General features: G+C 40.5%; 1 protein-coding gene across 1 annotated transcript in view; it reads left to right on the top strand.

Annotated features, from left to right (window-relative positions):
* MACF1 (microtubule-actin crosslinking factor 1) overlaps positions 1-12,908 on the top strand; it is a 215,682-nt gene that overhangs the window by 15,010 nt on the left and 187,764 nt on the right. Inside the window, exons 3-5 of the mRNA XM_012646667.1 lie at positions 3,123-3,212; positions 7,132-7,209; positions 10,257-10,349. Of these exons, the coding sequence (XP_012502121.1) occupies positions 3,123-3,212; positions 7,132-7,209; positions 10,257-10,349 (261 nt within the window). The remainder of the gene's footprint in view (positions 1-3,122; positions 3,213-7,131; positions 7,210-10,256; positions 10,350-12,908) is intronic.

The following is a 12,908-nucleotide window of genomic DNA, read 5'->3' as shown; positions in this document are numbered from 1 at the left end:
AAAAAACGGCTCTTTCTTATGTGTAGCAAAATTCAAAAACTTTCTTAGTATTCATCCTCCTTGATTTCTGCTCTAGTATTTGATACTGGCGACCACCCCTGTCTTGATTATATTTCCTTGTTTCTTTGCCTGCCTCTTTCATTGCTCCTGTTTGTTTTTTCCTTCTGTCCTTTGTTGATTGCTTTTCCATCCTCTGCCTTCTAATTTTGGGTGTTCCGTAAGGCTCAGTCCTTAGCACTCTGCTCTCCTTTCTTGCCCCTAATCCAGAAAGCCCAGCATTTCCCTTGTCTTTAGCTAGCACCTCTACATGTGACCTCTAAACTTAAGTTCTCAGCTGACGCAAATTGAATTCCAGTATTTCCAGCTGATTCAAGAGCATTTCCATTTGTAGTTCCTTTGCTGCCATTTTAAATTCAGCATATTTAAAATTGAACTTATCAAATCCATTCCCCTTCTAACCCTCATGACTTGCTTATCATTTCTGTTAATGGTGCACTATAGTTGTTCCACACTACAAGCTTAAAATCTGGGACCCATACAAGGAAGGGGTCTTGAAATCTTAGAGCTACTTGGTGTGCTGGAGCTGACCCTTATGAACTCATGAGAGCCAAATGTTAAATTTTCAGCAATTTTGTGAGCTGGTGGCTAAGCACAGCTATTATTAAAAATTAAATTATATAAACTTACAATTAAATTATATTTAAAATAAAGGTAAATACTCAAAGCTCTTCACTTCATAATTATTTTGCTACATGTTATTATTGGCTGTGCTCTTGAGGTTAATTATGTCTGTTGTTTCTCTATGATGGAAATACTATAAAATGGTGTACTATTGTTATTTCCTCCCAACATTGCATTTTATGATGGTTATATTAGTGACTTGAAATTTGTTATGGTGGGAGTATTTACACCACAGAAATCTGCAAATGCTACAAATCTGAGCTAGGTGTCTTGTTTTGTTCATTGTTTAGATTTAAGAAAATGATGGATAAAATATTAATAGTACAGATTAAATTTATAAATGTGTCATGTGTGGAGCCAGTACACATTGTGAATAGCATAAAAAAATCAAAGAAATATTCTTTTAGTGTTTGAAAGCTATTATTCAATTCATCGTAAACAATATTCTCTAGGTAGATAATCTATCTGTCACCTTTTTTTTTTTTTAATTTTAAAAAGTCATGGGGTCTTGCTATGTCACGCCAAGATGTAGTGTGGTGGTTATTCACAGGCATGATCATGGCACACTGCAGCCTGGAATTTCTGTGCTTAAGTAATCCTCCCAACCTCAGCCTCTGGAGTAGTTAGGACCCCAGGCTTGTGCCACTGCACCTGGCTAATTTTTAAATTTTTTTGGAGATGGAGTCTCACTATGTTGCCCAGACTGGTCTTGAACTCCTATTCTCAAGCGATCCTCCTGCCTTAGCCTTCTGAGTAGCCAGGCCTACAGGCGCACAGCACCTGCCTGGCTTCCTGTTACTTTCTTATCCCTCTACACACGCACATACAAACACATATACCTTGTATATTTCCACCTTTATATCTAGTCTTATGTGATTTTTCTATCTTTTTTCTTTCAGCTAAAACATTTGCTAATCCTCCAAGTCCTATCCCTTCCAAGGAGTCTTCCCTGATGTTTCCAGCCTTCATATTTTTTAATTCCTGTTCTACTTTGAATATTACAATTGGAAAGGAATTTAGTTTTCCACTCAAATGTAAATATCCCCAAATCTCAGCTTTTGCTTGAGAAATTCTAGTAACTGGAAATCTGCTTCTGAAAGTAGCCCTTTCTATTGTTGTCTAGACAATTATTTATGTTAAAAATCAAGCTTTTTCCTTGCAATTTCCACTAGTCTTCTGATTCTGTGTTATATTACTCAATAAAATTGTTGCTAGACTTGGAATGAATTAGAAGACCAATGGCCACTTAGAGCCATGTCACCTTAACTTCTCAGAGCCTCAGTTTCTTCTGTGGAGTGGTGGTAATAAGTAAACTTCACAAGGCAGTTGTTTGGATTAAATAAATGAAAGGAGATTGTGCTGATTATAAAGCGTAGCAGTTAACAGCAAAGACTAAAATCAACAATACCAAATAAGGCCAGGTTTTCATTTGGTGACCTTGGACAAGTTACTTAACCTCTTTGTGCCTTGTTTTCTCATGTGTAAAAAAGGAATAATAATTATACTCACCTTATAGATGTGAGGTGTATATGTACTGTGCCCATATAAAACATTGGGCACAGTATTTGATATTAACCATACTTTTCCCCACATTAAGATCTGTTTTTCCATAGTTTCAATTATAAAATTGGAATTAATTTCCCACAAAGAAAATAATCCTCAAATTTACTATTAGAAATATTTGGTACAAGAGGGATTAAATTGTAGGTATACCCTATGAAACATTGGGTACCTAGCATTTAGTTTCCTTTGCAGCACTCTATAAGGCTCTTCTGACTCTGACTGGATCATGTGTCCATCAGTAGCCATCCTGTCACATTTTGGCCCATAGTAATTCCTGAGATATTTCAGGATAATTAAGACTCTCCATCTCCTTGTTTAAACTTTCTAGAATATCGTTCAGTGTTGGTTAGAGTGTGTAATCTGGCTTCAATTTAAAAAACAAATGCAGTTTTGGTAAGTGTTACCATTTCATATATATTTTACTCCAACCTGAAAATTCCTGAATTTTATTATTGCTTCCAGTTTCAAATTCTTTTTTTTGAGACAAGGTCTCATTCTGCCTCCCTAGCTGAAATGCAGTGACATATCATAGCTCACTGTAGCCTCGAACTCCTGGGCTCTAGTGATCTTCCTGCCTCAGCCTCCAAAGTAGCTGTGATTACAGACATGCACCATCATGCCTGGCTGATTTTTAAAAAATTTTTACGGAGACAGTGGTCTTGCTATGTTGACCAGGCTGGTCTCAAACTCCTGAGCTCAAACGGGTCTCCCAGCTTGGCCTCCCAAAGTACTGGGATTACAGGAGTGAGCCCGCATGCCTGGCCTATTTTCAATTCTTTAATATGTGCTTACCTAGAAGCAGAGATTCTTATGTGGATAGTAAAATAATTCAATATCAAATAAAAATCCGTGTTTTTCTTTTTCACTCTCATTTACAGGTCCGCAAGCACATCAATGATCTTTATGAAGATCTGCGGGATGGCCATAACCTGATCTCTCTGCTGGAGGTCCTCTCGGGCATCAAATTGGTGAGCTTCTCCTAATGAGTGGCCTCACAAGTGTGGCCCTATGAATGATGTATTGGTGCATCTCGTGGAATGTGAAGGCAGTAGCCATCACTGCTTGTTCTATTAGGTGGGAGGAAGAAGTAGAAGAAGAGATTGTTGGTGGACTTTATTTCTAAGTCAGACTTATAGTTCACGAATGATATAATTTCAGTTGATGTATAGTCTATGTTTCATTTCTTGATGAAGTAAGGAATCAGTTCTAGTCCTTTTATATTGACATGTTTTCTCCTTACTCATTCTTTATCTATTTCTAGATATTAGTATTTCAAGAACGGTAATTCATGTTTAAAGGTTTTTGAATAAGGAGGTATTTTTCTTCTTAGACTTCTATTTCTAGTCTATATAAACTCCTCTGATTTTCCTATCTATTGCGAAATTTTAAATTTTCTGTATTCAGCTGAGGACCTGAGGTTTACATTTAAAAGCCCAGATGTTTGAAGTTTTTTTTTTTTTTTCATCCTCACCAATTCATCTCACTTTCTCCCTTCTATGATTCATTGAGTTTCACAGATTTGGAGAGGTGCAGAAGTTGATATCTGAGCATAGCCCTGAATTGCAGTACATTTGGGCTCCCTGAAAAATTAAATATGCCTGCCACCTCCCAAAATGTATTAAACCTTGCTTGTGGGAAACACCTACATATCTGAGAACAAATCCTGTTTGAGCCTCTTGGCTTTTCAGATAATATTATAGTTCCTATACTTGCTTTGTTTGAGTGATCAAAATAATCGACTTATGCCCATTGTTTTATATATTTGAGACTAATGGGAGCAGATGATCCTGTGTGGTTCACGTTCTGTCTCTAGTGCCATGGACAACATAATTTTCATTTAGAAAGTCCAGGGTTGAATACTGGAAACATGTACGGGGAAAGAAAGAACTGAAGAGATGCACAGCTCAAGTTGTCTATGAAGCCCAGCCCACTCACTGCCTTTGGTAGATTCTTAGTCATTGTTTGTTGTGTTTTAAGAATAGAATTTGGCACATTAGATTTCACTGTTTAAGTGATATTCTGTTCCTTCTAGGATTAGGGCGTGGCTTCCCTGGCCCCCTTGTTTTGGTATTTTCTTTTTCTTTCTTTCTTTCTTTCTTTTTTTTTTTTTTTTTGCCTTGCTATAGAATTATATTTTTTAATGGGCTAAAATTGACAGATGCTTTTATTAGCATAGCCAGCACATGTAATTTCTAGTTTTTCTCTGGCCCACATTTATAAATCTAATAGTCATCAGAATTTCACTTTTGCTGTGCTGGACTTTATTCTTTAACACTCAAAAAGTTGTATTTTGGGCAATGTTGCTGGTACTTTTGATAAACTTATAGTGATTTTATGTTGAAAAGTGATCCTTTTTGGTGACATTGTTTACATAACAGCTTAAAACTACTCCTGTCTGGTTTCTTTTCCTAACCCTTGAAAACCTATAGGTGTTCATGGAGATACTCATAGGATGACAACCATCTGGATACCTCTGTCACGGTTATTCTCATCATCTTTTTCTCCCTTAGTTGATTCATAAAAGCAGAGAGGGTGGGTGGCCATGGAGAATTGAAGATGTGTTTTAAAACAGAAAGTATATGCAGTGGAACCGTCTGCTCTGGTCTTGATTTGGTTTTGTATCATCTTTGAAGGTGGGAGGGTATTTTCATATTTATTTTCACTTTTTTTTTAAATATTGCATTCATTTCCTTTTCATCTTTGTGTTGTGAATTTCCTGTTCCTCTGTTGTGCCTTTGCATTGGTTGGTGGCCAAAGGAGCCAGCAGGGCTGAAGACCCTCCGTCTGGTGAGCATGCCCTCCTGGCGCCGTACAAACAGCGAGGAGCAGGAGGAGGAAGATGATGATGATGTAGTAGGTCTTCCTGGGGATGCCAGCATCCCAGCTGGCACTGCTGGCACTGCTGGGGCATCAGAAAGTCTGAGGTTCTCCAGGTTTCCAAGTAACTCAGTTACCAGTTACCGCCTTCTTATTTCACCTGGGGATTTGAGTCCCAAAGAAAGTGGTTAAAACTAATTGTGCCTGTTGTCACTGTTAGATGATCCTGGAGTGGGAATTGTTTGGCTTATCTGAGAATGGTTGGCACAAAAAGAATAGTGGTGTTTGGAGGTGTTGAGTCCCTTTGTGACCTGGAGACCCATAGCTTTCTGGAGGCCTTGCTGTGTTGTCTGAGTCTAGATTGCAGAATTGTGGAAAGTTTAGTTGGCAGCATGACAGTTGATTAATTGCTCACAGCTCCACAGTGCAGACTAACTAGTACTCTCTCTCCCCCTGTCTGGCCTCTAGGCTCTCACCACACACCATACCATTTGTTTTCAAAACAGCCTGTTGTTTGCAAACTCACTGCATGGAGATCCTCTGGCTTTGGTCGATAATATCTCTAGTTACTATGGAGGATAGAGCTTTAACTTGCATGTTCTTAGGGTATTTATTTTTGGTGGGGGTATGTAGGAATAAAGGTTAGAGAATATAAGAGGAATATTTACTGCCTGCAGGCCCTAAATTATAGCCCATAATCTTTTTCTGGAAACCAGAATTAGGCAGTATTCCCATTCCCTGTCCTTAAAATCATCTTTTCATCTCATTGATCTCCCTTCCCATTGCTGAGAGTCTTCAGTTTCACAGACTCTGCTATCCTAAGCCATATTCATAATTAGTTTAGCTGAAATGAATGAGAAGAGGTTCTTGCTAAAAAGATTTTTCCTAAACCCTTGACTGAAGAAGTTATCCTGTTCCCCAGAGAGGCCTTGACATCCCCGTAGATTATCCTATCTGGGGAATATCCTATCTGGGGAATAGCGTTGGGGGTTGCCCAGAGAGATGCTTCCATCCTTCTGTCTCCACATGTTGGGCTACTTTTTGACTATTTCAATTTGAACCAGTGTTTTCTCTGTGCAGACACCCACAACAGAACTACTTCGTGTTTAATCAACCTTTAATTGGTACCATTTTGACACTTAACAAGTGAAACAAGTATAATCTAGTGAAAGTGATATTTTAGTAAAATAAAAGCAACATTGGAAAGCAAGCATAAGAAAATGTCACAGAGGTAGAAAGCTGTTCCTTCAGGTACTCACCAGGCAGAGACTCCATTCACTTTCCAATAGGTAATAGTTAAGTGTTTGACAGGGTACCAGAGACTCTGGATGGAGATCAGCTTCTTTCCTATGGCTTGTATGACATCCAGGATTGAGTTACTGGCAGAAAATAACTGTCTTTGGAGTAATTATGTTGAACAGCCCTACACCATCAGGGTTTTGTTTTCTTTGGGTATTTCATGCTGGTGTAAAGGTTGGTTTTCCTACAGTGATACCCATCTTTATGGGAAATAGGTTACTTCTTGATTTTTGCCTCCCATTTTTTCACTTGTTTCCTGAACATGTGTAACTTTTCCATTCCCTGTGGTTAGAAATTGGCAACCTTGACTCCTTTTGCCAGGTTTGTAATAGGGTTGGCTCCTTCTATTACTGTGCAGTATGTAATTAGGACTTTCTACCTGTTGCCCTACAATAGCATTTAACTGTGATTTTAGGAGACATAGAGCCAAAGTCTTTGTTCCCATTAACCTCACAACCAGAATCAAGTTCTGCTTCTGTGACTACAGAAGCAGCTGTATAGAAGCTGCGGCACTGATTCAGCATTAGTGATCAAACAGTATTGTGTGTTTGCTGGAAGCATAGTGGAATGCAAGGCATTTTAGGAGCTTCAGCCTGGTGGAATACACACAGGTCTGCTCTTAAGGGGTGCTTTATATAATGCTCCCATGCCTGGCTTCAACTGTGAGGAATTCTTGTGTGGTCCTTTAGTCCTTGAAATAAAAGAGAAAGGGTCTGTATGGGTAAATTGGTGTAGCCAAAATTAACATCCATTTTTTTCTTTTGTTTGCAGCCCCGGGAGAAGGGCAGGATGCGTTTTCACAGGTTGCAGAATGTGCAGATTGCCCTGGACTTCCTAAAGCAGCGACAGGTAAGACCATCCCAGCTTTCTGCATTCTGCCAGGGAATGTTGACATCAGGGCCCAATTTAGGGAAGTTCTTAGTGCCCCTAATAAACCCTCAGTAAATGCTAAGTCTGACTGATGCAGTTATGTGTCTTAACTTGCTAGTGAGCAGTTGTATTATGGTTGGACAAATCAGTCAGTTGTCCTTACATAGAACTTGTGGCCTCCTTGAGAGGGAGAGTATTCATGGAGAAGAATAAGATGAAGATGGAACCTGTGGACCCAGGGATTCCACCTGCCAGTGCAGGGATTGGCAGGTGAGAACTAGAGCATAACTGCTGAGGTTATCTTCGAAAAAGAAAAGGAAAATGCCTCTTCTTCCAAGATACGGAGAGGAAGATAGAGGAGGAGTGAAGATACAGAGATGGTTTGTGGAAGGAAGCAAGATAGATGAGGGAGTCAGAGAGTTCATCCGCCTAGAGTGAGCCCTGTGGGAAAGCTTTTGTATATCTAGGGTTGCCAGGCAATAGCAAGGGTCAACATGACATTAAATGGCATGCGTATTTTTGGAGTCAGTTCATTTTTGTCACTCTTAGCAATTCTTATTAACTTGGGAAATTCTCTTGCTGTGTGCTCTCAAAGCAATTTACTTCTGATATAACATTTGTTACTGTATTATTATTTCCCTGTTTGTTCCAGTGCACTATAGGCTCTGTGAGAACAGGGAACACGATCTTACTTAACATTTTACCTTCAGCACCTGTCATAATGAATGGTTCATAATTGGCATTTAATACGTATTTATTGGAATAAATTAATAAATGAGAAGTGGCAGTAGAAGTGGAGGCTTCTGCAGTGTTTGGGGTACTGGAGAAAGCACCACCGAAACGGCTGTGTGGAACGAGAGGAAACCTGAGGGAGCCTTAATGGGCAAGATAAACTGAGAAGAATTGATTAGCTAGAAGTCTGAATAAAGACAAAAAGTAGATTAGTTTATTATGATAGAATGAAAACACAGGCAAGTAAAAACAGTGGACTCAGAAAAGGGCAAGGGGATCTCTAGAGCAGTTCTCTGTAGTGGTGAGGTCCAAGTTTTAGCTGTGCAGGTAGACAAAGTAGGGTGAAAACAAAGTCATCAGAATTGAGAAGGCAGGCAAATTATGCAGAAAGGGTGATGTTTGGATCACCAACATAAGTGCTAAAATTGCCAAGAAAGATGGTAGATGATGAAGTTAGGAAAAGAGAATAGGAGTTAGATGCTGAAGTCATTGAGGGAACGGTTAGTAGAGATTGGAAGTTGGTTTGGCCAGGGGAGGTAGATGCCACAATGAAAGGGGAAAGCTGACAGAGGTGGGACTGAGGAGTGTGGACTTGGCTGGTACTGTTAATCCACCGACTGTGGGTTGTTAGTGATTAGTGATTAGAAAAACTGAATTCTCAGGCTGGAAGGGCATGTTCTCCCACCTCCACCCCACCTACAATATACAGAAGAGAAGACGGAGAGGTAGACAAGGGACAGATCTTGCCCAGGTGAACATCAGTGTAAGGGAGAAGTGAGGCTTCTATTGGAGAAGGTCACTAGGGTCCTTTAGAGACAGACAAGTTTCAGGTCATTGGAAAAGATAAAGGGAGGATAGGTCAAGGACAGTGTGTCACAATTAAACAGGATCTCCATGAGGACATGGCACAAGAGGCTAACAGAGTTGACATGAAAGTAGGGTGATTTGCCCAGAACACTCCCGGTTTTAAATTCCTGCATCCTGGGACAACCCTCAGTTCCCACAACACTGGGGCAATTGGTCACCATATGGGGAGGGGAGGGTCCATGTGTCAGCATATCGTGTTGTTGGAGTGAGATTTTAGAAGTAAAGCAGATGCTGTGGGAGGGAGGCACGGAAGTACGGATATCTGTGACAAAGGAGAGAGAATGGAGGTGGGAGCAGGCCAAAGATTGGTGAGGGAAAATAGGCATCTCACTGTCTCCAAGAACCTCAAAAGAAAAGAAAAAGTCAGGGCCCTGATGACTTAATAAAAAAGCAACTCTCAATACCATGTGCTTGCAGGGTTGCTTTGCTGGTGGGAATACAGAATGGTACAGCCACTCTGAAAAACAGTTTGGCAATTTTTTATAAAACTAAACATACACCATATATCTCAGTAATCCCAATCATAGGAATTTACCTTAGAGATATGACAATATATGCTCACACAAAAACCTGTACAATGAATATAGGAGCTTTATTCATAATTGCCAAAACTAGAAAGAGCTCACATTTCCTTCAGTGGATGGATGAATGGATAAACAAAGGGTAGTATATCTATACAGTGGAATATAACTTAGTCATAAAAAGGAGCAAACTATTGATACACACAACAACCTGGATGACGATTTCAAGGGCATTATGCTGAGTGGGACTAAAAGACAATATCAAAATGTTACATACTGTATGATTCCATTTATATAACATTCTGGGGAAAGCAGAACTGGGAACCAGAGTCAGATAAGTGGTTGTCAGGAGTTAGGGGTGGAAACAGGTTTGACTACAAAGAGCGGGCAGCACAAGGGACCTATTTGGGGTGATGGAACTGTTTGGTGGTGGTAGTTATATGAATCGATACATGTGTTAAAACTCATAGAACTGCCCAGGTGTGGTGGCTCACGTCTGTAATCCTAGCATTTAGGGAGGCCAAGGCAGGAGGATTGCTTGAGGCCAGAAGTTCGAGACCAGCCTAAGCAATAATGAAACCCCATTTCTACAAAAATTTAACAAAATTAGTTGAGCATGGTGGTGCACGCATGTAGTCCCAGCCACTCTGGAGGCTGAGGCAGGAGGATCGTTTGAGCCCGGGAGTTTGAGGTTGCTGTGAGCTAGGCTGACGCCACTGAAATCTACTCCAGGCAACAGAATGAGACCCTGTCTCAAAAATTAAATAAAAAATAAAAAAACCTCAGAACTGAACACCAAAAAAATAAAAAATCAATTTAACTGTATATCAATAATGAAAATATGTAAGAATCAACTCAAAACAGAAAGTCCCAGAGCTCTGAGACTAACTTCTGTTTCTTTTTCAGGTGAAACTAGTGAATATTCGCAATGATGACATCACAGATGGCAACCCCAAGCTGACCCTGGGCCTGATCTGGACCATTATTTTGCACTTCCAGGTAGGGGCTGTGAATTTTGGGGTTCCTGTTGCTTGGTTTGGACATGGCCTAGAAAGTTGCACTACCTTCCACAGACAGCATTGACCCTTTCCTTCTCTGTATTTGGCAGTGAACAAAGGTGGATAGAAGTTGAAAAGGAAAATTAAGATTGGCCTAGAGATAAGCTGTTTTATCCTAAACCCAGAACTTCCTAAGTATTTGCGTGATGAAATGGAATTTTTCACCAGTTTGTGGTTTGGCTCTATCATTGGCAGGCTGGTTATTAAAGTCTGTTTGCTCAGCTGAGTCAAAATTGGGCTCTTAAGGGACTCGGGGTATGAGGGCTGGGGAGAGATGTTGATTTTGATGCTTTAGAAGGGTAGATTGAAGGTTCATAATCGTGCTTTGATGTAGATTTTTACTCATCTCTTATGATCTTTAAACAAACCTGGTTCATAGTAGCATCTTAGTAGCTGGGTTTGTGTGCTGGTAAGTACAACCTTGTAGCAGCCTCACACCCAAAAGCAGTGGCATCTTAAAGAGTGTTCACATGGCCGCATGGCCTTCCTATTGCTCCCATCTTCCTAAGAAGGCAAATCGTTTTTAAGCCTGGATTGCTATTGGAAAAGTACAACCCTGTTTTTATAAAAAGACTCTTCTTTTAAATCACTTTTAGTGCAGCCAAACAAAGCTTTTTCTCAGACAGCTGCACACTAGGCTGATGGATTAGTCAGCAAGGTGCTGACTCCAGGGATGAGGCCAATGTGACATCCTAGTTGGGGAGATAGCGCCACCTGCTGGTTGAAGGCAGAACAGCAGGTATCCCAAATTTCTGAGATTCTGAGAAAAATCTGAGAGCATAGGCTTGTTTCTTGGGGCTTTGGTTTGGAGCCAGTGATGGCAATCTCCAGCATGAGTAGGGTTAGGAATGTGTGGAGGTAACGTGTTTTTGTGGAACCACAGGGTGTCCTCAGGCAAGCTTTGCGTATAGGGATAACCAGGAACATGAGCCTTCGCAATTGTGCCCTGGAAGGATGGGAACAAGAACTTTGTTGAACTTCCATGGAGGACTAGAGTTACCCTTTTGGAACTCTTAAGAACAGAGGGGTTTTTTTTAGAGAAACTTTTTTGTTTGGTTGGTTTTTTGTTTGTTTGTTTGTTTGTTTGTTTTTAACTAGTCAAGTGAAACAGTGGGAGTAGAGAAGGAACAAAGGAATGTGTAACTGGTTGTAATCAATTAGTTGTAAACACCACTGCACTAGGACCAGCCAAGGTTTGTTTGTTCTTTGGCCGCAAACCTGCCTTTACTGTGAGTGCCTTACGTTAGTCTCACAGGGCATGAGGTAAGGAAAATCTATTCACTGTCTCTATTTACTTTAACTACAACTAAATCTCTTCGAAAAAGGAAAACCTACGGGCCAAGGAGTGAAAACTGAATTTGTTGATTAGAATTTTTTGGGAACAGAGATCATGGGAGTAAATGGAGTGGTTCCTGTCCTGAAGAGCTCCATCAGGAAAATGTTTTTTCTCTCTCCTTAAAAATCTGTTATGAAAAATTCAGCTGAGCACAGTAGCTCATGGACAATGCAGCAAGACCCTGTCTCTATAAATTAGCGGGGCATGGTGGCGTGTGTGTTGTTACTTGGGCAGCTGAAGTGGGAGGGTCGCTTGAGCCTAGGAGTTCAAGGCTGCAGTGAGCTGTGATTGTGCCAGAGACTCTGTCTCTAAAACAAAAAACTTTATTAGGAAAAATTTCAAACATTTATAAAAAGTAGAGGAAATAGTATGAAGAACTAGCTCAATAGTTATTAACTCATGGCCAGTATTATTTCGTCTGTATCCTGATCTACTCCTCCAACCCCAGTAGGTAATTTTGAAGGAAATCCCAGACTTTGTATTGTTTCATCTGTATATATTTCAGCATGTGCTTCTGGAAAACGCTCCCAAACTGTATTTTTCCCTTTGCTCATCAACACAGAAGATTTCCGTGACCAAATGTGGGTTTTTTCCCTCACACACCAAGCAGCAGACACCAGCTGGATGTCCTCTAATTCAATTCTGACACTGTCTACCTGGAGATGACATTAGATCCTGAAGACTGAGGACTCAGTCCCCAAACCTGGCCTCTCTCCTACACCCTGCTTCAGATGCCAGTCACAAATCCAGACTTCCAGAACTTCTGACCAACTGGCTTCAAGTTAGGGTTTCCATGACCCCCTCTTTGGGTTTGATTAATTTGCTGCAGCAGCTCACAGAATTCAGGAAAACACATTTACTAATTTATTATAAAAGATATTACAAAGGATATAGATGAAGAGATGGGTAGTGTGAGGTATGGGGGGTGGAGGAAGGGATGTGGAGCTTCCATGCCTTCCCTGGGCATGCCACCCTCCAGGAACCTGCATGTGTTCAGCTATCTGGAAGCACTCTGAAACCTGTCCTTTTGAGTTGTTTTTGTTTTTTTTTTTTTCTGAGACAGAGTCTCACTCTACTGCCCTGAGTAGAGTGCCCGTGGTGTCAACCTAGCTCACAGCAACCTCAAACTCCTGGGCTCAAGCGATCCTCCTGCCTCAGCCTCCC

The sequence above is a fragment of the Propithecus coquereli genome, unplaced genomic scaffold (assembly GCF_000956105.1).
Source record: "Propithecus coquereli isolate 6110/MARCELLA unplaced genomic scaffold, Pcoq_1.0 Scaffold249, whole genome shotgun sequence".
NCBI lineage: Eukaryota > Metazoa > Chordata > Mammalia > Primates > Indriidae > Propithecus > Propithecus coquereli.
This window is presented reverse-complemented; position numbering and strand designations above follow the sequence as displayed.